The sequence below is a fragment of the Talpa europaea genome (assembly GCF_964194135.1).
Source record: "Talpa europaea genome assembly, chromosome: 9".
Lineage (NCBI taxonomy): Eukaryota > Metazoa > Chordata > Mammalia > Eulipotyphla > Talpidae > Talpa > Talpa europaea.
In genome coordinates this window covers 32,487,733-32,512,419 of record NC_140076.1, presented here as the reverse complement: position 1 = coordinate 32,512,419, position 24,687 = coordinate 32,487,733, and the positions used below count along the sequence as shown (strand labels likewise).

Genomic DNA, 24,687 nt, shown 5'->3' with positions numbered 1-24,687 from the left:
AAGTGTGTATATTGTATTGCCTTTTCACCAGTGATAAAACCCACATGATATTTTACAGAAATAATCAAAAAAGGTGGGCTTTCCTGGTGGCCTAGGGGTTAAGTCTCAGCATAATAACCACTAAGGCCTGAGTTCAGTCCCCAGCCAGGGAGTTAACCCACATATGGTGCAGATCTCTCTCGTCTCGCCCATTGTTTCCCTCAGCAGTGTATTTCAGTAGATCTGCCTGTTCTGCTCTCTGCTCTTTCTCTGATGAATCCTCTCACTCACTGCACCTCTGCCTTACACCCCAGTCCTACAAAAAAAAAAAATTATGTATATATATATATATATATATATAAAAGAAAAAGAAAAAGGGAATTGGCAAAAAAAAAAGCAAAGAAAAATTGATAAGGCTAGAATATAAACATTAATTGAACATAAATGGAATTTTAGAAGAAAACTGTGAGTTTGGGAATATTGACATTCCTACCACTTGCAAGACTGTAAATGTGTAGCCAGGGGAACCTACAAAAAGCTAACCAGGAAAGTGGTTGTGACCAAAATAACGAAGGTCTCTTGGAAAAAGTAACACCAGCAAAAAGCCTCACTCTTGGAGATAATTCACAGTGTTGAAAGCTGATCCAAACTTAAAAGAAGTAGGGCCATGTCCCTAGGTCACTTGTATTATAAGTTATATAAGAAGGCATACACTTTTCAAATTACAGGTAATTTTTATCAATAGTGGGTAATATCAATTTCCAAAAAATATATAATTTTTTAACAAAGAAATAAAACACATATTTAGTATTTCAATGCTTTAAATTATAGCGTGCTATGCCACTCAATTGGGAAAGAACAGATTTTTCAACTAATGGTGCCAAGGACAACTGGATAGCTATGTGCAAAAGAATTAAGTTGGGTCCTACTTATGCAAAAATGAGCTCAAAATGATTACACTACCAATGTGTAAGAGTGAAATCCATGAAACTCATAGAAAGAAACGTAGATATAAATCTTTGTGCCTTGAGTAGACAATGGTTACTTAAATATAACACAAAAGTACAAGCAACCAAAAGGAAAAAATAAGTAAAATGGACTTCATCAGATGCTGAAACTTTTGTGAAATTGGTTACGGTGGGAATATTGATTATGGTGGGTATATTTATATCACAGGAATTGGCAGATGCTACATATCCAGTGCTTGTTTTATTAATTGTCAAGTTAAGAAAGTTCTTTCTTTTATTTTCTTTTTTTTTTTTTTTAAGAAAGTTCTTTCTTAAGGGAAAAAAATTCAAACAAACTAAACAAAATTGTGCTACATGTATAGCTGTTACATTGTGAAAAACACAACAAAAATCATGGAAATATTCTCCCAGCATTTGAAAACTATTATCTGACTTAACAAAGAAGTCACTCATTAGTGACAATGAGTGATGTTCCAATCTTTGTTGTTCTACTTTTATCTTATTAGCAAAAACTAAAATATTAATCAACATTCACCTCAGAATTACACTTGGGAGAGCTAGTTATTAAATATTTACAAGCATATCACTAGCTAGAAGGAATATCAATGATCCTAGCATCCAGTATCTCTAACCATTTTATTTGGGGGCCTAAAGCCCAGGACCTGCCCAAGGTCACAAACATGTGAGTGAATGGATGGTCAACATTTGAATCATGTGCTGTTCTTTTACATTTTTAATAATCACCTCCGGCATATCCAGGGAAGTGAGTTCTCCATGACATAACAGAGTTAGGATGGGCCTTGAAGGTGTGTGAAACAGTTGTCATCAGTTTAAAAGTAAAACCCAAGAAGGGGTTTATACTAGCAAGGGGTTAAGTCATAGCACTATGAAGTTATCCGCAGTCACTGCAGCACAGCCAGAATTTGATCTCCAGCTGGCCAGGGAGATAACCCACATGGCACAACAGACCTCTCCTATGTCACCTGCTGCTCCGCTCAGTAGTGTGTTTCAGTGAATCCACCTGTTCTGCTCCCCGCTCTGTCTCTGGTGAATCCTTTCACACACACCCCTTACCTCTGGCCTATACCCCAGTTCTTGTATGCATAAATAAATCAATCTTTAAAAAACAAAACAAATCAAAACAAAACAGCCCTTCTTTCCAGGGCTCTAACAATGCTGTGTACCTGCCCCGGGGAAAGAGCCAAGAGAATCAGGACATAAAAAGAGACCTGCCACGTCCCTCAACCTATCTGGGTAGGAAGCATCAGTGAAGGCAAACAAGCTATGTCTTATTTTTGGACTTTTTTCTCCTCTCTACACCCTAAGGCATTAAAGAGCTGAAGATATTCAGGTTTCTTTCTTCAACCAGGGATTAAACAGAGGCCTGGTCCCATGAGAGCAGATCAGGTTCATACTTGGCCTCCAGGCCAAAGTTTTCTCCTTGGCCTCAATCACTTGGAACATCACTCCAATCTCTTTTTATTTACCCAGAGTCTTTTGCAAAATGAGCTAAGGATTAATAACAATTACATTTACTTTTACATACAGCCCTTTATATAAGGCCTTTGTTCATTCAGCTTCCTGTGTGAGCCCCATAATAGCAAAGTATGGCAAGTAAAGTAGGATTAAGCCTATTTTTTAAATTATTTTTTTAAAGATTTATTTAAAATCTTTAAATAAGATTTTAAAGATGGTGGCACAAGGGGTTAAGCTGTAGCACTATGAAGCTATCCCTACCCTGGGAGCCAACCCACATGGTGCTGCAGGCCTCTCCTGTCTCACCTGCTGCTGCTCCCCTCAGCAGTGTATTTCAGTAGATCTGCCTGTTCTGCTCACCATTATGTCTCTGGTGAATCCTCTCATCCCTCACACCTCTGGCCTACATTCCAGTTCTTGGATGCATAAATCAATCTTTCTTTTTTAAAGATTGATTTATGCATATAAGAACTGAGAGGCTGCAACAGTCAAAGAGGCCTCCCAGAGGAGGTAGTCAAAGGATAGGTAGAATGTAAATGGATAAAGAGAAGGCAGAGCATTTGAGGTGGGAAAATACTAAAAAATATAGAAGTAGGCTCTAACGTGGTATGCATTTGCAATTTTTCAGGAAAGAAATATTTATGGAACGCCTGTTATTTACCCGGCACTATATGGGCCCTAGGAAAATAAAAATAAATCCCAAGTTGTTTCTTACCCTGAGGAAATTATGTGTGTGTGTGGGGAAAACTAGTTGCAATGATTGTAGAGTCATATCCAGGGGCCTGGGTTTGAAAAGCAGACCCATTAACTTACTTACTATGTGATTAAGCAAACCCCTCCACATCTTTGAACTAATCTCATCTCTAGTAAGAGGATAACATACCTTCTTTGAAGAGCAGTTGTAAGCATTCGTGATATTCATGATCATGTGTGGGGCAGGAAAGAAGGGGGTACATGGAGAATACTCATGATGATGATGATGATGATGACATGTTCAGGGTTATATACAAAGTGTTATGAGAATGGGGAGGCAACATTTGAGCTGCTCCTGAATAATGGTAGGATGCAGCTGACAATCAAGCAGTAGAGAGATAGTATTAAAGTATAGTGGCAGAAGGAACAAATATTTTGGAAGACCTGGTCATTGATGAGACTGGAGAACTAGGAGCTGGGGTGAGAATGCAATTAGGTGATGGTGAAACATTGAAATGCTGTTTAGGGCATCCCCTGGTGGTGCAGGCAGTTGAGCACAGCACTGTGGGGTTATCCACAGCCTCTGCAGTGCCAGTTCCATGCCAGCGGGCGAGGGTCCCTCATGGCATAGCAGACTTCTCCTGTCACGCCTGCTGCTCCCCTCAGCAGTGTGTTACGTCAGTCTGCCTGTTTTGTTCCCCACTCTGTCTCTGGTGAATCCTCTCACCCTCCCGCACATCTGGCCTGTACCCCGGTTCTTGTACAAATAAAAAAATCTTTTAAAAAAATGTTGTTTATAGGGGATTCACTCAACAAAAATATATTGAATAGGGGCCTTCCTGGTGGCGCAAGGGGTTAAGTCTCAGCACTATGAAACTATTTGCAGCACTGCAGCACTAGTTTGATCCCTGGCCAGGGAGCTAACCCATATGGCGCAGCAGACCTCTTCTGTCTTGCCTGCTGCTCCCCTCAGCAGTGTATTTCAGTCAATCCACCTGTTTTGTTCCCCACTCTGTCTCTGGTGCATTCTTTCACCCCCCCACACCTGTGGCCTTACCCCAGTTCTTGGATGCATAAGTAAATCTAAATATATGTGTTTGTGTATACACACAGTATATATATATAATAGGTTCAGAGCCTGAGTAAGAGACCAGTGAAGGAGAGGTGGTCTCTGCTTGCATGTACCTTATAAAAATTTTGATGGTGGAGAAAGCACATACACACAAGGTAAATACATTGGCATAGAAGGACAAGGATCGGCTTTAAAGTTAGGAATCCCTTTGTTACACCTTTCTTTCCCACTTGCATTAAGAAATTTTAAAGATCTTAGCTTAGTATTGTGTTGAGGGAAACAGTGGGGTGGTGGAAAAGCCAGGATTCTGGAAAAGGATTCAAATTCTAGCTACAATGAGATTTGAGGCAGATGAATTCATCTCTGTATCTCAGTTTCTAAAGGTCATAGAATGATGACACTAATTACTATCTTTCAGTGAGAAATTATCATCTGAGTCCCATATGTTGTATTAATTAAGCTTTTCTGGATTGTTAAGAAATCCACTTAGGGGTTAAGTCTCAGCACTATGAAGCTATCAGCAGCCACTGCAGCACAAGTTTGATACTCAGCCAGGGAACTGAACACACGGCGCAGCAGACCTTTCCTGTCTCACCCACTGCCCCCCCTCAGCAGTGTATTTCCGTCAATCTGCCTGTTCTGTTCCTTACTCTGTCTCTGATGACTCCTCTCACCCCCCCACCTCTAGCCTACACCCCAGTTCTTGTATGCATAAACCTTTAAAAAAAAAGTAATCCACTTAGATTATCATAAATAATAGAGTTTTCTTGCAAAGACACATATGGAAATGAGGAACGGTATCTGATAAAGACTGATAGGCAGAACCAGGCCACAGTAGAGCAGAAACTACTACACAGTGTGGCTTCAAGTGCCCACTAATGTCGTTTGAAAAGACAGGGACTTTTTAAAAATGCTACTCTAATGATGCAAGTCCTCTGCTTTACAATTCTTCAGAGGTTATCCATTGCTCTCAAAATAAGATCTGAGGGCCTCTCCAGTGGTGCAACGGGTTGAGTGCAGCGCTGTGAAGCTGTCCGCAGCCTCTGCAGCACGGGTTTGATTCTGGCCGGCCCTGGAGCTACCCACATAGTGTGGCAGACCTTTCCTGTCTTGCCCACTGCTCCCCTCAGCAGTGTATTTCAGTAGGCCTGCCTGTTCTGTTCCCTATTGTCTCTGGGTGAATCCTATCACACCCCTGCACCTCTGGCCTGTACCTCAGTTCTTGTATGCATAAATAAATCTTTAGGAAAAAAAATTTAAAAATAATAAAAATAGGGCCTCCTTGGTGGTGCAGGCGGTTGAGCACAGCGCTGTGAGGCTGTCTGCAGCCTACACACTGCGGGTTTGATCCCAGTCAGCCGCGGAGACAACCCACATGGCACGGCAGACAGACGTCTTGCCCATTGCTCCCTTCAGCCGTGTATTTCAGTCAGTCTGCCTGTTCTGTTTCCCACTCTGTCTCTGGTGAATCCTTTCACCCTCACGCACATCGGGTCTGTACCACAGTTCTTGTATGCATGATTAATCTTTAACAATAAATAAATAAAATACTTAATATGGCCTGCAATGCTCATGGGGGCCTCATCCTTCTCTTCCTCTCAGTCTCTCACTCCACTCTTACCCTCCTCACTCCACTGTAGCCCTACCTGTTTCTTCAAAAACACTGAGCTCCCTCAGCCCTACATAAATAAAATAAATCTTAAAAAAAAAAAAAAATCATCATCAACAAAATAAAGCAAATATTGACCAAAGTTCCTCTGGGTAAATAAATTGTGAAAAAAGAGAAAGATGTATAAACAGGTAAGATTTAGAACCATCTTATTTGACTGATGATAAGTTTCAGACTAGTTAGGTAATTTAACAAAGGGCGCATAATTAATGCCAGAATTTGAATTGGGATCAGTCTCCTGACTTCCAAATAAGTGCTTTTTTTTTCATTTGCTATTCTGCTTCTCATATGTCCCTAACCATAAGAAGTCCCCCACCACCTTCACACACTTTCTCTGCCCCACGACATACCCCTTGGGGACAGTCAAAGGAACAGCATTCCAAACTATTACAGACCATTTAGAGGTGCTGATCTAACTGGATAAAATATCATTTCAAATAATGACTAAGCTGAAATTCATTTGGTAGTAGGGAGTTGAGGGAACATAGTGAAAGAAGTAAATTCTGTAGACAACAATCAGAGAAGCACAGGAGGAAATGTTATCCTCTTTTGTACTGTTATTTTATTTTGTAGTTAATTCCATATATTTAAAACATAGCAGGAAAAATGAACAAATGTATAAAATAAATTGAGGTGTTTGGATGAAAAAAATACAAGAGCTGTGCCTCCTTGTATACAGATTTCTTGATATGTTGCTGGTCTTGTACTTTAGATATCAAAGATATCTAGTTTGGAAAAAATTTGATATGAAGCAAGGTTAAGAAGTCAGTTTGATAAGTCAGAAAATAATATATTTTCTAAATGTTATCCTTAAATATTGGCTATAACAAATGCTGATAGTAAAATGCAAGCTTTTATCATCAGAGAGCTCAAGAGGGAAACATGAATTAATGAAACTTACCTCCAAGTCCTCTGAAAGGAGGTTAAAAAATACATCTTGTGTTTTCAACAGTGATAATCCCACCACCCAAAGCATTACTCTAAGCATGCAGGAGAATGCTATAAGCAGCTACAAGAGTAAGATCCAACCCAGAGGTAGGTTCAAGGCCAAGAGTAGGAGGATGATTGAAGAAATCCTCCTGGGGACAGTACCATTTCATAGAATGCTCATTTGTTCTAGGGGATGAATCTATGACCTATGTTTTTTTCTGATTCAAAAGGATATTCCCAATTTCAAACTTACTGAAAAAAAGCATTTTTGTACCTGCTATTAAGAATAGCTAGGATACAGAATAAAGCTGCCATAAAATTATTTAGCAAGCACATGCTAGCTATTCCAGTGAAATCTGCCAAACTGTAAAATCAAGGGGGAAATAAAAAGTTGAAGATGGAATTGTTATTTAAGATGAAGGAACAAAGTCTTACAAAAAGAGAGATTAGGCACTCACTCAACTCTACATGGAGAACACTCTACTCAAGCTACAAGGAAGATGAGGAAGAGTATTACTAAAGGCTCATTGGGCCACTTGGAGACCAAAAGGAGAGGGATTCTTTTGGGTCTGATTAGGTCAAGGGAATCTAAGGCAACCACACCAAAGATACAGTACCCATTATGCCGGCATGAAACTGATGGCAAGTATCTCAAGACATCTTAAGCCCAGAGAAATGTATGAAAAATATGTTAACCAAGCAAATTAAAACCAAACCACCAATGGTAAAATCTCCTCAGATTTTAAATCTGAAATACTTTTCATGAATTCTGTGCATTATTAGGAAAAAAAAAAGTAACAAATGTAAAGATTTATTTTATTTCTACTGGGGGAAGGAGGAGGATAAATAGAACTGTTTTCCAATTTGTTCTTCACTGTATACACACATACACACACGCATACATACACATACACACACCAAAAATACCCCAACAAAACAAAAAAACAAGAATCAAAAATCAAAATACCCTCAAACTGCACCAATACTTCGTATTCTGACCAAAAGAACAGATCCTGGGAGGAAGTGCAAAATGCAAAATCAAATGACCGAAAAATGCTGAACAAACAGCATTATTAATATACAAAATATTTATATTACTGAACTAGTAACAGTTGATGTTCTCTGTGTCTGTAAAACTTTGGAACCACATAGCTGATTTGTTAAATCTAGTCCATGTCAGCTTCCAAAATCCAGTTTAGTTAGCTTCATTCTTTGATGCTTCATCAAAATTTTCTACAAGATCTAAAAAAAAAAAGAAAAAAAGAAAAGTTAAGACACAAAAAAAGGAAAAGATATATGAAATAAAAATAAAATATATGGACTGCTTCACAAATTTGTGTGTCATCCTTGTGTAGGGGCCATGCTAATCTTTGTATCATTCCAATTTTAGCATATGTGCTGCCAAAGTGAGGTAAATAAATCAAATTCTTAACTTATAACAGCAATTAAAAAAAGTTGTTGCTATTAAATAGCCTCAAAACATTAAGGACAAGAGGCAGAAATAAACTGGTGGCATTTCATAAACAGTAACTTATCTGCTTAAAATAGTAACCCGAAGGAAATGTTAGTATATTTTTGTCTATGCAAAACACAAAAGGTGAACAACATTCCATATGTCAATCGTAATTCCCATAGAAATATAACAATAATTCTGTAAATTTATAATCATAGTGATTGTAATTTAATAAAGGTAGGCAGAACTTTGTGTGATAATTTCTGATTCTAATGAAAGAACTAATGAAAGAGTTCCAAGTTCTAATGAAAGAACTTCCATTCTTTTTCACTAGACTGTACCCATATTGCTTGAATCAATTCAAATTCACAAGTTCTTATCAACAAAAAATGAAAGTCATTACACAATGAATGAAATCAGATAGCCAAGATACTAAAAATATTAAAACTAAAGAAATGTCACTTACCTGGAACATCATCATCTTCCTCATCAATGTCTTCTGGTTTTGGTGCTTTGCTATCCAATACTACAAAAAGTTGATTTTAAAAATGGTCAATGATAACAAAGACCTTTACAAAATACTTATGTATATCTTTTTTCTTGGCTAACTGTTATATAGTTGTTCAGAAAAGACTTAAATACTGTCCACTGTAATACCATATTTTTTACTTGATACTATACAATCAACAAAACTTTAACTTAGATATACTAAATACAGCTGGCAATTTCAGTGAACAGTGAAGGTAAAATTTATATGCAAGATGGAAAAATTCAGATGAATTTCAATAAAAACATTTAGTTAGCTTCTAGCGGCTATATTTTTCCAAATAAAAAAATAATATTCAAGGTTTTTTCCATCTCTTTTGGTGTAAGAAAGAATATAGCTATGTACTATGAGCACTGAAATAAGTTTCTTTGCTTTTCAGGGGTGACAAGACACATCTGAAACCAGGACAATCTTGGAAACTCAGGACTTATGGTTGCTGCATCTATAGCACAAATATATATATAAAACAACCAGTATATTAAGCAAGAATACAGTTCTATGGTAACACTATCTTGCTGTTGTCATTAGTCAAAAGTGAATATCAAACTGTTTATAAAATGTGGCCTACACACCCTGGCACTTTCCTTTAGGTACAGATCTTCCTCAATTTTCATGGGGTTACATCCTGGTTATATATTTATAATATTTATAAGTTGAAATATTTTAAGTCAAATATGTACCTCATACACCTAACATATTGAACTTCATAGCTTTGTTTAGCCTTCTTTAAACCTGCTCAGAACAGCTACATTATTCTAGAATTGGGCAAAATCATATAACACAGAACCTATTTTATAATAAAGCACTGAATATCTCAGGTAATTTATTAAATACTGTACTGAAAGTAAAAAACAGTCTGCAGATTATTAGCTAACGTTCTGAAGGATCAGGTGGTTAACTGGGAGCTGCAGCTTGCTTGTGCTGCCCAGCATCACTACAGAATATTATATTACATATTATTAGTCCAGAAAAAGATGAAAATTTAAAAATCTGAAGTACATTCTACTGAATATGTATTGCTTTTGCATGATCATAAAATAAAACTATCACATTAAGTTGAGGACCATTTGTAATTACCTCTTACCTCTCTATACAGTTGACCCTTGAATAACTCAGGGGTTAGTAGTGCCAACTCCCTCTCCACTCAAAAATCTGTGCATACTTTTGGCTCCTCCAAAACTTAACTATTAATAGCTTGCTATTGACCAGAAGCCTTACCAATAACATAAACAGTGGATTAACACATATTTTGTTTATTATATGTATTATATACTGTGTACTCACAATAAAGTTAGAGAAAACACTCAGGAAAATATATTTATAGCGCTAGACTGTATTTACTGATAATATAAGTTTACATAATATGCTTACAAGAAAATCTAAGTATTTAAGTGGGACCCATGCAGTTCAAACCTATGTTAAGGATCAGCTTACTACCAAAACATAGCCAAATACTCTGTATGCCACACTGCAAAATTATTAAAGAAACAAACTCAAAAATATATGAAGCATACAAATAACATTACAAAAAGTAAAATTTACATACAGCCAAATCCTTCCAGTTTCAAATGGGACACATTTAAAATAATTAGGTTCTTTAATTAATGCTGGTAGGAAAGAGGTACTAAATTGAAATACCTACCTTGCCGAGGAAACTGTTCAGCTAACTTCCTAAGACTTGTTAAGCTGTCAGCACCAAGCTGACTTAATATTCCAGGAAGCATTTCTGTAATTGGTTTGGCTTCTGCATGACCGGTAATTGCAAAGGTATTAGCAGAAAGGGAAGCTTGGACTTTGGGATTGTTGAAATGAATAACTGTCCCATCATCTTTAATCATGTTCACCTATGATCACAGAAGAAAAGTGTACTTCACATATTTGGTACAACTAATATAGTATCTTTTTTAAAAAAATGTATAGCCATTTATGTTTTTTTACTTGGTAGTTACACAATCCCAAGATAGTAATTATCTAAGCCATGGATAAATGGGTGGAAAAAGATGCTATGACCAAAGCAAAATGGTGTGAGATGGTACAAATTACAAGGTTGGTCAAGAAATAGTCACTTTGTCGTAGAATCTAGATTTTAAACTCAAAGACTTTTATTGGAAAGAAGTTCATGTCCACATTAAAAAAGAAAAAAAGGAATTATCAGCCACAGAACTAGCTTCCTAATGAAATTACCCATTATCTTGCTCAATTTACACTACTGAATTAAATTAGTACAGATACCATTTTGTGGGATAGCAGGGGACAGATTTTAAGGGGGCAATAGTATATGTAAAAATAATCACTGAAAATCCATACAGTACACTCAGAAATTTAATCAGTAAGGTGTTTCACTGTTTTGAACACTAAATTTACGAAACTTTTAACTTGTTCTCATATCATTCTTTGGACAAGATTTTGTCAGTTCCTCTAATTCTTTTAAGTATTAATTTCTCAACTTCCAACAGCTCTTGTAAATGTTACAGAAGCTCTCCCACCCACTTGCATAATGACATGAACATGCCTTATCAATTGCTGGGAAACCTTTAAAACTATCTTCACATTCTTTTTCTAGTTTTCACCAATTTGAAGTGGATTTGAATTCATCCACTGTCTGAAACTGAAAGGAAGGCTGAACATGCGCTATTTAAATTATTTCGTTTTCACACATGCACTTTCTATATTTTAAGAGTTGAATTTGCATAAGTTAAATTTGTAAAGAATATGATTCCACTATGTAGTAGATTCGACTGGGTAAGTTAACTTGGTGCTAACATGTGTATTATAAGAAAAAAACAAAAATGTTAGGAGAGTTAACTCTTGGCAACTTAAAAAACATTTCATGACCCATCCAAAAACTGCCCTTGTAACAATCAAGCTGAGATGCATTATGAGCCTTGTATAGACTATTCCATGTAAATGAAGTATTTACAACAGGCAAATCCAGAGAGACAGAAAGTAGGTAAGAGGTTATCAGGATCTGGAGAAGAGGGAAAACGGAGTAAATGCTTAATGAGTATAGAGTTTCTCTTCAGTATGATGCAAAATTCTGAAAACAGATAATGGTGGTGGTTGCACAGTATGTCAATGTAATTAACATGCACTTAAAAGTGGTTAAAGTGTCAAATTTTATGTTATATATATTTTATTACAATAAAAAACAGTATAATATAAAAAAGCAGATCTTAAAAGATAAAGCCAGGTTGCGTGTAGAATGATAAAGTAAACAGAACATTATGCTTTCCTTTCACTTTCCTATACTCAAAGTTGTCTACTCATCTGCACTGAGATGCTAGTTAAAGGAAGAAGGAACTGTAATTAGGGTTAACCAGTAACTCTAGACTTCCTTCTGTACAAGGAGTATAGGAAAAGTAATCACAAGGACACTGGGACTTCCTTGGTGGCCTAGAGGTTAAGTCTCAGTGCTATCACTGCTGTAGCTTGAGTTCAATCCCCAAACAGGGAGCTAACCTATACATGGGCAGGGCAGACCTCTCCTGTCTCACATCTGCTGCTCCCTTTAGCAATGTATTTCAGTCAATCTGCCTGCTCTGCTCCCCACTCTGTCTCTGGTGGATCCTCTCACCCCTCCCCACCACAACCTCCGGCCTACACCCAGTTCTTCTATGCAAAAATAAATAAATCTTTTAAAAAACGAAACTAGGACCTCCCTGGTGGCACTATGAAGCTATCCACAGCCACTGCAACATGAGTTTGATTCCTGGCCAGGGAGCTAACCCACATGGCATAGTTGACCTCTCCTGTCTTGCCCGCTGCTCCCCTCAGCAGTGTACTTCAGTCAATCAGCCTGTTCGGCCCCCGACTCTGTCTCTGGGGAGTCCTCTCATCCCTCTAGCCTACACCCCAGCTTTTGTATGCATAAATAAATATAAATCTTAAAAAAAAAACCTATAAATAGAAAAACTTATCTATAAAATTATACATTTACAGTCCTACTCCTAAGGTTTCTGAGATCCAGCTCCTCCTCCTAACTTCTTGCAGAATAATCAGTATCTCTTAAGTTTAATAGGTCCAAAAGAAACTCATCATGGGGAGTCAGCATGCTACAGACTACAAATGATGAGTAAACATGGTGCCTGCTGTTACCTACTGAAAATATACTCTGCTGAAAATAAGCTAGTTAACAAATAATTATACCCCAAAATATGAGATTGTAATATTAAATATAATATAGTAGAGCAATTTAAGCTAAGAGTGGAAGTACAGAGAAAGTACAGAGAAAAGGATAATTATGCCTGGAAAGACAGTGAATGTTTTATAGAGGTAGAGTTAGATCTTTTAAGACAGTAGCTATCTTCTGAATGTAACAATAAAATTCTACGAAGCAACTTGACCACCTGAGTCAGTCAAGAAATTGACATTTCTAAATAAATCTGATAAAATCAAATTTCTTCTGAGAAATGGAACAGATCCCACTGTCAACAGATACATTTTATCAGAGGGAGAAAGAGACAGCATGGTCACTATATTCAATTAGATTGCCAAATAATAAGCACCTCCAAAATATCTACAAATGTCATAGACCATAAAACATTTTTAGAAATCAGGTTATGGATTAAACCTGTGCATAGGAATTCCTTCCTAAAATCTGGTAATTTACTTGGCTTTTCCATGAAAAGGTCTCTGACACTCTCTACTTTTTGCCACCTTTGAATTTCTGTCTTTGCTAAGAAAAATTTATGTATAATTTTAACTTATTATACCAAAATCAACAAACTAATAAATACATGTAAGACCAGAGAATCTTGTCTTAATTCAAACAGTTCTTCAGTTTTTAAAAGTTTTTGAAGAGGTCTTAAATTTACTTTGGGAGGAAAAAAAGGATCACCAATACTCATAGCCTAGAAAGTAAGATTAGTTTACTTGGCAAAAGTGTGTTCAATCAATTTTTGAAACCCACCACTGAATTCCCTACTCCTCAAGAACTACCTTCTACTTGTTTGGTGTTTTGAAGGTCTAAATACAGAAAACAGTAATATCTTTGTTTTAAATCAATGAAAATGGTGTTTCCGCTTTTCAAAAGTTTCTGCTTTTCTTAAACTTCCCATAACCAAAATGATAGTATGTTTCCCAGAGCATAGCACTAAAACAAGTTTAAAACATTTCAAAGTAAAAAGAGTTAATGTATTTCTTGTAATTTACATATTTCTTTTTTTTTTTAAAGATTTATTTATTTATGCATACAAGAGCTGGGGTATAGGCCAGAGATGCAGGGGGTGAGAGGATTCACCAGAGACAGAGTGGGGAGCAGAACAGGCAGAATAAAATACACTGCTGAGGGGAGCAGCAGGCGAGACAGGAGAGGTCTGCTGCGCCATGTGGGTTGCTCCATGGTGGCAGGGATCGAACTTGTGCTGCAGAGGCTGTGGATTGCTTCATAGTTTGGTGCTTGCGCCACCAGGGAGGCCCAATATAGTACATATTTCTAAACAAAATCATTTTAAATCTGCAAGGTGTTATGGAAAGTAAAAATACCTTGGTACTTTTTTTTTTTTTTTTAAGATTTATTTATTTATTTTATACAAGAGCCAGAGTACAGGCCAGATGCACGGGAGGGTGAGAGGATTCACCAGCGACAGAGTGGGGAACAGAACAGGCAGACTAACAAAATACACTGCTGAGGGGAGCAGTGGGTGCGATAGGAGAGGTATGCCACTCCATGTGGGACCCTCCCCAGCCAGACCTCTGGCACTGGGATCGAACCAGTGCTGCAGAGACTGCAAACAGCTTAACAGCACGGTGCTCAAATGCCTACACCACCACCCAAAATACCTTTGTTGTTAAATATCAATTTTAGAAAGAGGGAAAGTAGGATAAAAGTAAAACTCCCCATCTTAGGCTCAAATACTCAGAAATTTTATAGCTATCACCTTGCATTATTAATGATATGTATATGAAATACAACTAGTCTGTGGGGATTGAAATATATTGCACTGACATACACCAAGGGGGCAGAGGTAAAGACAGTGTGTATGTGCCTATTATGTACGATTAATTGTCTGTGCAATGCTTTAGAGTTATGACTCCTCAAAAAGTTATAATAAAAAACGGAACCCAGGGCCTCCCCTGGTGGCGCAGCGGTTGAGCGCTGGGCTACGAAGCTGCCCACAGCCTCTGCAGTGCTGGTTCAATCCCTGGCCGCAGGCGAGGGTCCCACGTGGCGCGACAGACGTCTCCTGCTGCGCCCACTGCTCCCCTCAGCAGTGTATTTTGTCTGTCTGTTGTTCCCCACTCTGGCTCTGGTGAGTTCTCTCACCCTCCCGCACTTCTGACTGTATCCAGTGCTTGTATAAATAAATAAATCTTAAAAAAACAAAACAAAAAAAAAACGGAACTCATAATACAGTTCAATAAGTGCTATAATAAATAAATATAGGGCATTATGGAAACACATAGGAGAGACATCTAACCCTTCTACACAAATGTGTATGTGGGCTACCAGGAAAAGTTCTGGGAAAAAATGATGCCTGCATGGGCCTCCCCTGGTGACGCAGTGGTTGAGTGCTGGTCTGTGAAGCTGCCCATAGCTTCTGCAGCATTCGTTCGTTCCCCAGCCACCGGCGGGGGTCCCACCAAAAAAAAAAAAAAAAGATGCCTGCATTAAGTCCTAAAATAGGTGTAACAGCAATGTTTGGAAATATTGATGGAGATTTATTTATAGTGGCAAATCCTTTCTTTATAATGAATTCTGAATAATAATAATATAGAATGTAATATATATGATAAAAGTAATATCCTATATTATATGATAGAAGACAGGTATTTTCTCTTTCTTTGGTGGATACCTGGAAAAATGGGGAGAGAGGCAGGAGAGGAGAGGGCCAGAAGTAGGTATAAGAAAATATAACTAGGACCTCCCTGGTGGCACAGCGGTTGAGCGCTGGGCTGCGAAGCTGCCCGCAGCCTCTGCAGTACCAGTTCAATCCCCGGCCACCGGAGGAGGGTCCCACATGGTGCACAGACCTCTCCTGCCACCTGCTGCTCCCCTCAGCAGTGTACTTTGTCCATCTGCCTGTTCTGTTCCCTGGTCTGGCTCTGGTGAATTCTCTCACCCTCCCGCACTTCTGAAATGTACCCAGTGCTTGTATAAATAAATAAATCTTTAAAAAAAAAAAAAAAAGAAAATATAACTAGGGCCTCCCCAGTGGCGCAGTGAGTTGAGCGCAGCGCTGTAAAGCTGTCCGCAGGCTCTGCAGCGTGGGTTCAATTCCCGGCCGGCCGGGGAAATTCCCACATGGCACGGCAGACCTCTTCTGTAGCACCTGCTGCTCCCCTCAGCAGTGCTTGGGTCTGTTCTGTTCCCCACTCTGTCCCTGGTGAATCCTCTCACCCTCCCACACCTCTGGCCTGTAACCCCGCTATTGTATAAATTAAAAAAAAAAAAAAAAAAACTTAAAAAAAAAATAACTAAAAAGACCAAAAGCAGGATAAATAAACAAACTCTGGTTCTGACACACCTTAACTCAAATTTGGAATCCAGCACTTACTAGTATGTGATCTTGGGCAGGTATCTATCTAAATGTCAAATTTCTCATCTGTAATCAACAAAAACTAACTCAAAGGAACACTGTGAAGTTGAAATTTGATAATACATACTGGTTTATTTATTTAATTAATTTTCTAGATTGTAAGTGTCAAAGGCAGACTATGAATACTATCTTAGGTACCACTGTCTAGCAAGTCCTTGATAAAATGCTTGGCATACAGTACATGCTAATGCATTAGCAGTATCAAGATAAGTGTTGACTTATCATTAAATTATTATTTTTTAAGATTTATTTTACTTATTTATGCATATAAGAACTGGGGTGTAGGGCCTCCCCTGGTGGCACAGCGGTTGAGCGCAGCTGGGCTGCAAAGCTGCCTGCAGCCTCTGCAGTGCCAGTTCGATTTCCGGCCACCGGTAAGGGTCCTACATGGCTCCACAGACCTCTCCTGCTGCACCTGCTGCTCACCTCAGCAGTGTATTTCATCAGTCTGCCTGTTCTGTTCCCTGCTCTGGCTCTGGTGAATTCTCTCACCTTCCCGTACTTCTGACTGTACCCAGTGCTTAAATAAATAAACAAATAAATAAATAAAATCTTTAAAACAAAAAGAAAAGGGTGTGGCCAGAGATGCGGGGTGGTAAGAGGATTCACCAGAGACAGAATGGGGAGCAGAACAGGCAGATCTACTGAAATACACTGCTGAGGGGAGCAGCAGGCGAGACAAGAGAGGTCTGCTGTGCCATGTGGGTTAGCTCCCCGCCTGGGGATAGAACTTGTCAGAGTGTCTCATCTGAGGTAATACTTTGTAAAGTAGAACGGAGCTCGTAAGGGAAAATGTTCTCCTTATCTGAAGAAATCTTGGGGCTCCTTTATTTCTATATTATTAGAAAAAATCTTTTTACATTAAAATTCAAGAAGTTCCATAATTTTGTCACATATGCAGATACATTGAGTCTGAAAAGTATGATTAATTCCTTAACATCATCTTGACAATCACCCAACTTTATACAATAAAGCAAATTTAATAGCTATGGCTCCTTCAAAGATACGTGAGTAATAATATCAGATTCTTCTGAGTTGCTACTTCTCTGAAATGTGTGGACAAATTTTTGTGTTATTTGCCTCTATAACTTAGTAATTTACAAAGTGATCATACCTCTTCAATACCAGCTATATTATTGACAGCCAATTTTTTTAGAGAACTCTGAAGTTTTTTGTCATCAGCTGTAGCTGTTCTATGTACCACCTTCTTCTTTCTGCGGGCTGTACCCTGAAAGAAAATCAAATAGAACTATTAGCATATCTTCCACCTGGAAACTGCAATCAAATGTCTTCCTATCCACCACAAAAATCTAACCCCACATAAGAAATTGCTGCCTTAATAGCAATGATTAATACAACTGCTCAGAGTTGTGACTATCAGTCTAACCCATATTTTTGAAGCTCAGGTCCAGCATGCAGTATTTATCATTTCAACAGTTTCATAATAGTTTTCTAATAAAAAAATAATTTTTAACTTCAAGATAATTTAGTGTACTTCCAAACATTATAAGGACTGCCTTTTTATAGTACCTTCAACCCCCAACAATAAAGTTAAAAATATTCTGAAATTTTGGAGAATATGATGTAATTAATATAAATGCCTACTACTATGTGAGTGTTGTAGAATCCTAGAATCTAGAAATGAAAAAAATCAAGAAAAAAAATCTTCAATGAGCATACATATAGTGGGAGGGAAAGATCAGTAAATATATAAATAGATAATTTCAAACGGGCTAAGGGTATTAAGTTTAAAAAAGACAACACAATGATAACAGTATTCGGTGAGGGCAAAGTACTATCACAAATTTCAGAGAAAGTCCCCCTTGAAGAGTAAGTAGTATATGAGCTGTGACCCATGGGAAAATTTAGGGAAGTGATTCGACAGAATAAAACAAGGGTGACCCTGCTGTTTCTAGAGAGAGAAAACAGGCCACTATGTCTAGAGCTGAGTGAACAATGGAAAGGAGGAAAATGAAACCAGAAAAGACAAGGATTAGCTCATGTAGCCTAGAATACCATGAGCAGAGGTTGGATTATTCTAATTCCAATAGAAAGCCACTTGAAGGTTTTATGCATAAGAATGACTTGATTTGACTTATTATTTTAAAAAGGTTGTTGTGAAAAATGAACTATAATGGCCAATTAGGAAGTGACTACAGCAGTCCTGATGAGATGAGGGTTGTGGCCATGGAGCTGCTCTGCTCAGTCTGTCCAACAGAACTTGCAGATAGACTAGATGTGGGCTGAGGGGAAAAAAAGAATCTAGAATGATGCTTAGAATTTTAGCCTGTGCAAACAGCTTTAAAATTATACTATTACCTAAGACAGAAAGAGTTCATTTCTAAGTGGATTCTATGAAACTCTAAATACATTTTTTTCCATTGGGGGAAAAAAAAGAATACTTAAGAGAATGGATTAAGTTCCTAGGCCAATTTACAAAAATGTAACCTAAAGCAGAACAGGAACACTACCAAAAGCAGTCAAAATCTTGAGGGCAAACTCTCTGAAAACAGGTAACAGTGAAGGGAAAAGAACAGGTGTTTCAATTTCTGGATAGTTCTAGCAGTAATAATCAGGGAATCAACCTTACAAAAGGGGAGGTAGGGGCATCAGTCTCATTAACTCTAGTGAGAGGGGACAACAGCTCTGTGAGTAGCAGCAGGTTGTGAAGAAATCCAGTTGCGGAAGGATAAACTAGGAGACTATTTACATAGTCATTTATTTTTAACTGCTTACTGAATATTTCAACTGACATAATCATCAAGTACCTCAAATCCAACATGTTTAGTAAGAGTTTATCAGTCCACCAAAATGTTTCTACATTTTCTAAGTTTTAATAGTTGGTGGTATCACCATATACCCAGTCTCTAAAACCAGAATTCTGGGGTCATACCAGACTCTTCTCTTTCTCCCTCATCCCCCATATTCTATCAGTCATTAAGTTATTTAGGTTCTAACCCCTAAATTTGCTTCCCACATATTATAAGCAGAAGCCTATGCCAAACTTCACCTTCATTCCATTTTCTACTTTGCCAGCAGTTACTTTTCTAAAATGACTATTATCACTTTCTCAAAATTCTTCAGCTGCCCCTTGCCTATAGGACATAGTCCTACTAATCTTAGTATGGATATAAGACTATCATTTAATGCCACATTGTTTGTTTATCTGCTCTTTAGGTGTAATGCCAGTTATTTTTTTTTAAAGATTTATTTTATTTACTTATGCATACAAGAGCTGGGGTGTAAGCCAGAGGTACAGGGGGATGAAAGGATTCACCAGAGCTAGAGTGGGGAGCAGAACAGGCAGAAATGACAGAAATACACTGCTGAGGGGAGCAGCGGGTGAGGCAGGAAAGGTATGCTGCGTCATGTGGGTTAGCTCCCTGGCCAGAGATCAAACTCATGCTTTAGTGGCTGCTGATAGCTTGATAGTGCTGAGACTTAACCCTTTGTGCCACCAGGAAGGCCCTAGGTTATGCCAATTAAAGCAAGCCATTTCATTAAGCACTATATCTCAGCATCCTATGTGCCTTTTCATGTGTGAGAATGGTAATCCCCTTTCACACTATCCAATGTTATTTTCTAACCTCTCTGCCTAGTGATAAATTCTTGTTTATTCTTAAATCTCTGCTCAGTAATGACCTCCTTGTCTCTCTTAAGCAAGTGCACCTTGTAATTCATGTCAACTTTTACTATTCTGTAGTGAAATCGTGAGCATGTCTCTCTTCTAAGTTGAGTTGTGTCAAGGGCAGGAAACCTTGATCTGTTTATACTAAGCACTTGGCACACAGCAGATGCTCAATAAACCAGTTAAACAGTGCCAATCCTGGTTTAAATATGTAACAGTAATGTGCAGTGTCAAGTTCGCTCAGATATTGTCTATGGTTCTTGAATGTTACCACTTTTTGGTTACATTATACTTGGTGTTACAATGTGACTACTTTAGCTAACATGTATGACCTCCATCAAATAACTGTATCACTTGAAAGGAGAAAGTACTAGTCACTTGTTCCCTCCCTCTTCTCTTGTCCTTATCCCCAGCAACCATGGTTATAACAAATGGGGCTGCTACATAGTGTCCTGCTACATAGTGTCCTACCCAGGTCTGAGATAAGTACTATTCTTTTTCTTTTGCAAAATTGTAGGAGGCAAAGATAAAGGTAGACTATTCTTCTTGAGCCTGGGGTCAGAACTGAAGGGAATCAAAGATTTTTGGTGTTCAGAATTAGTTCATTTTTAGGTTGAAAGTACATGGGGAAAGAAGGATCATGTTCATATTCACCAATATGGAAGATTATGCAGGAATATAGGAGGAAAATGTAGTGAGAGATAAAATCAGCTTAACCATCTCCAGTCAAACCATTTATAAACCAAACTACAGCAGTCAGTGTATCCCATCAAAATAAAATTACCTTAACATTTGGGATGCTCTGCAGATGACTCCAAAGTGAAAATAGTTATCATATATTAAATATCTACTCTGTGTCAGAACCATGTTAGGTTGTTTTTATGTATTACTAATGTTTAAAAACATCTTATGCAGGATTAGTTCCATTTTGCAGATGCAAAACTGGAAGCATAATGAGGCTGAGTAACTTGTTCATGTCATGTAACTATCAGCTATTAAGAGGATTTAAACAAGGATGGCTTTGTTTCCATTGCTATCAGAAAGAGAAGTCTTCTAGTTACCTATTTTAGATCAAGACAATCATTTTCCTACTGGAATGTGGTTTGATTTTGATTATCAAAAAGATTTTATAGTTTCAATAACCACAAATCCAAAATAACAATACCATTGGTTACTCATACATTCTCCTATCAATTTTTCTTTTTCTTTCTTTTTTTTAAAGATTTATTTATTTATACAAGAACCAGGGTACAGGCCAGATGTGTGGGAGGGTAGGAGGGTGAGAGGATTCACCAGAAACAGAGAGGGGAATAGCACAGACTGACCAAAATACACTGCTGAGGGGAACAGCAGACGAGATGGGAGAGGTCTGCCCTGGCATGTGGGTTGCTCCACAGCCAGCAGGGATCGAACTGGCACTGCAGATGCTACAGACAGCTCCACAGTGCTGCGCTTAACCGCCTGCACCACCAGGGAGGTCCCTATCAATTTTTCTTATGCCACACTCACCTTGCCCCCTATCCGGACCTGAGCCTGAAGTTTGGCTAACTTTTCTTGATTCATGCTGTTGGTAAATCTAGGGCGGAAAAATAAATTTGTTAAATTCACTGTTTCACCAAAATAAAATGTTTATTCAACAGTACCTTCTGGTTCACTGAACTTGCAGTATGTCTCATCACCATGATAATATCAACACTGTCTATATTCTTAACAAACATTAATAATTTGTTCTAGCTTCAAAAACTAGATAGTAAAATAAATTAAATAATACCATGAGAGTAAAATTAATACCATGAGAGTAAAATGAACAATCAGAAAATAGAATGGAATTCAAAGTTACCTATTTGAAGGTTCCTTCCTAAAAGCATGATTCATTACCTTGGCATTTAGTAAAACCTAACCAATTATAAAAAAATCTCTGTAGGTAAGTCAGTTTCACCCCCAAAGATTTTTACAGCTGAGAGCTTTTACCAAATATTATAGCACCACCTTTAACTAGACTTTTTTCTCCTAAATCACATTCTCTATTTCTTGTAAATCATAAATAGAAAACAAAAAACTGGACAAAGAAGATATTCAACAACAGGCTGTCTAACAGTCAAGATAAGAGGTAATCATGTCCTCTATTCAAGGTCAGATGGTATATTAATAAGAGGAAAAGAAAAAGAGATTTTCAGACATTCAGTGCTTTCTAAACACTTTCCACAGATTTCATTCAATATATTGCACTAATATAGTTTGTTGTACTTGTCAAGATTTTCTTCCATACACAACTGATGAAAATGTATCTCTGCTACATTAATACTAAGTCTGGGGAGGGGAAGAGGAGACTCTTAAAAATAAGATTTTTAAAGTTGATCTTGAAAATTCCAAGAACATTATAAATTCATGAATCCTAGTCAGTAATAGTCCTATTAAATAAAAAATTATAATTTAATTCATAACATTCCACAATACAGAAACAAATGAAAGCCAACGTTAAGCAACTTGCTTTACTTGTTCTGTGGATCAACAGATTACTGAGACATGAGAGTGCAAATAAAGGACAAAGCTATTATCACATTTTTTTTTGCCAATCCTCTAACCTCTTTATAGTCATAATTCAAATGAAAAAGACATTGTTCCCTTCACTTCAAAGATAAAAGAATCAAAGATTATATAAGTACTATTTTGTATTCCGACATTGTGCATCTCTCTCTCTTAAGGCCAAAGAAAGTCCAGTTCCCAAATAATATTTCAAGTATATGATTCCTCAATCTTTGCTCAGCAATGTATTACAATGCTCAAGCAGCTAAAAATTCTCTTATAAGAGGAAGTGTGATCAGAGTACAAACCAGAGGATTTAAGTGTGTGCCAACCTCAACTTTGCCAGACTGAAACCCCAACCTTTATACTCCTTAAATTCACTTTTCTCTAAGGAATCTAGCCATGAAAGTGTAGTGAATCAACAAAGAACCTAAGGAATCTCTTGCAAAAAAGGGGTTAAGTGAAAATATTAGAACTAGATATAGGGTAAAACATTTTTGGGCTCTTTTGCATTTTGAAATAATAGTCCCCAAGAGAAGACTGAAGTCAAGATATAGTCCTGACTTGTTGGAAACAAAAGCAAAACCAAAATTAACTCTTTATATCAACGTGTATATGAAAGAATAGATTCTACTGCAGATAATTAGGAAAACTTGATTCCAAGGAATATCTCAGAGAAAACGCATGCTAGGGAGGTTGGAGGCTCAAGGTGGCAGGGGATTAAGAAGGGTGTTTCTTTGTCTACTAACAGGTTGGAGTGTGTGGAATTCAAGAAGGAAAGAGGACTGGACTCATTGCATGAGATGTCAAGCTCCAAATCTGGACTAGACCTCAAAAAAAGACCACCTGTTTAATTTCGTATCCCTCAATCAACCTTTACTTCATTCTACTCATTAGTCCTTCCAGTCTTGTATGTACGGCTATGTCAAATACCTGCAAGCAGCGCAGCAGCAGCAGCAGCGAGTAGATTATAAACAAATGAAAGAGTTCACTTTAACCTCCTAACTTATCAGATTTGGAGAGGAAGGTCCAAAGGAAGAAGTCATTTCCTAAGATCAGTGAGTTCTTCCTTGGGGATCATAGGGTATTTTAGCCCTTTCCTTAAGAACTCAAGAAAGGATGGAAATAACGAGGATTTATTGAGTGCCTAAGTTTCAAACAGTATAAGCACTTTCATATGCATCATGTTTACACAGAGATAACATAATATCAACCTTTAGTCCCGACTTTTTATTCTACAGGCTTTGGAATCAGAAGGATCAACATTCTACCCCTTAGGGCTTCTGAAAAGTCCTTCACTTCTCTGAACTTGTATCCCTTCTGTATTCTTCACAGTTTTTTTGTTTAGTTTTGTTTAAGGGTTAAAGGTTGGTTTTCAAGCACCGGGCAAAAGGCTCAAGGTAGAGACTCAAAAACTGGCAACTATTGTTACCACTCCAGAGCGGACCGCTACCGTGAAAGAACGTGGGAACGGAAGTTGAAACCGCCATTCACTAAGCTGTGTAACACTCCCTGGGCCCCTTGGTCAATCAAGAATTTCCTGACAGCCTACTATGCACCAGGCAGTGTGATGGAGTTACACAGACCGGCAAGGCAGTGTCTCGGAGGAGGCAAACTTGCAGACAAATACTGCCATTACGAGGTGAAAAGCGCTGCAACGGAATTCGGTCCCGAGCGCTTGGAGGCCGGAGGGGTGAAAGAGGGGGGCTGTTAACCTCAGTCCCCCAATCTGTAGAATGGGATGACAACAGAGGGGCCGCAGAAAGCTCAAAGCTCTCAGCATTGTAGTTGTGAATAACCAAGAGTAACAGGACAGAGACGGGAGATCACCCGCCTCCTGGGGCTGGAGGTGGACGGCAACAGCCCGCTGGCCCCCAGAAGGGGCGGTGGTGCTGGGGACCTTCCCTTAGGTGCCGACCCCCAGCTGCGCCGCCGGTAACCGACAGGCCAAGCCAGCCGCCTCCGCCCCCACTCGGCGCGCCACGGCGGAAGTGGCAACCCGAGCGGTTGGCGGGTGTCGGAAGAAGAGGGCGGGGGGAGACCGTGCGCAGCGGCCTATGGCCGTGGAGTGGCGGGACCGCCGGGGGTCTCACCTGAAGCAGGGAGGGTCCTCCAACACCAGCACGCGGCAAGAGCAAGATGGCTGCCTCAGTCGAGACAGAGAAAGACGAAGACGGCAGAGGCGGCGGGAGCGGGGCCCACGTGACA

At 38.5% G+C, this 24,687-nt stretch overlaps 1 protein-coding gene across 6 annotated transcripts; it reads right to left on the bottom strand.

Moving 5' to 3' along the window:
• Window positions 1-7,982: 7,982 nt before the first annotated feature.
• On the bottom strand, window positions 7,983-21,525 carry BTF3L4 (basic transcription factor 3 like 4; the record flags this gene model as incomplete). Of its 6 annotated transcripts, none has more annotated exons than XM_084241573.1 (5): window positions 7,983-8,029; window positions 8,707-8,766; window positions 10,430-10,631; window positions 17,440-17,553; window positions 21,463-21,525. In XM_084241573.1, 5 exons carry the CDS (start codon window positions 21,514-21,516, stop codon window positions 7,983-7,985), a joined length of 477 nt encoding a protein of 158 aa, XP_084097699.1. The 6 variants fall into 6 exon arrangements, with proteins under 6 accessions (XP_084097699.1, XP_084097694.1, XP_084097695.1 ...); XM_084241568.1 differs by having other exon boundaries at window positions 17,440-17,546; window positions 21,459-21,516; XM_084241569.1 differs by having other exon boundaries at window positions 8,707-8,756; window positions 10,426-10,631; window positions 21,463-21,516.
• Window positions 21,526-24,687: the final 3,162 nt, after the last annotated feature.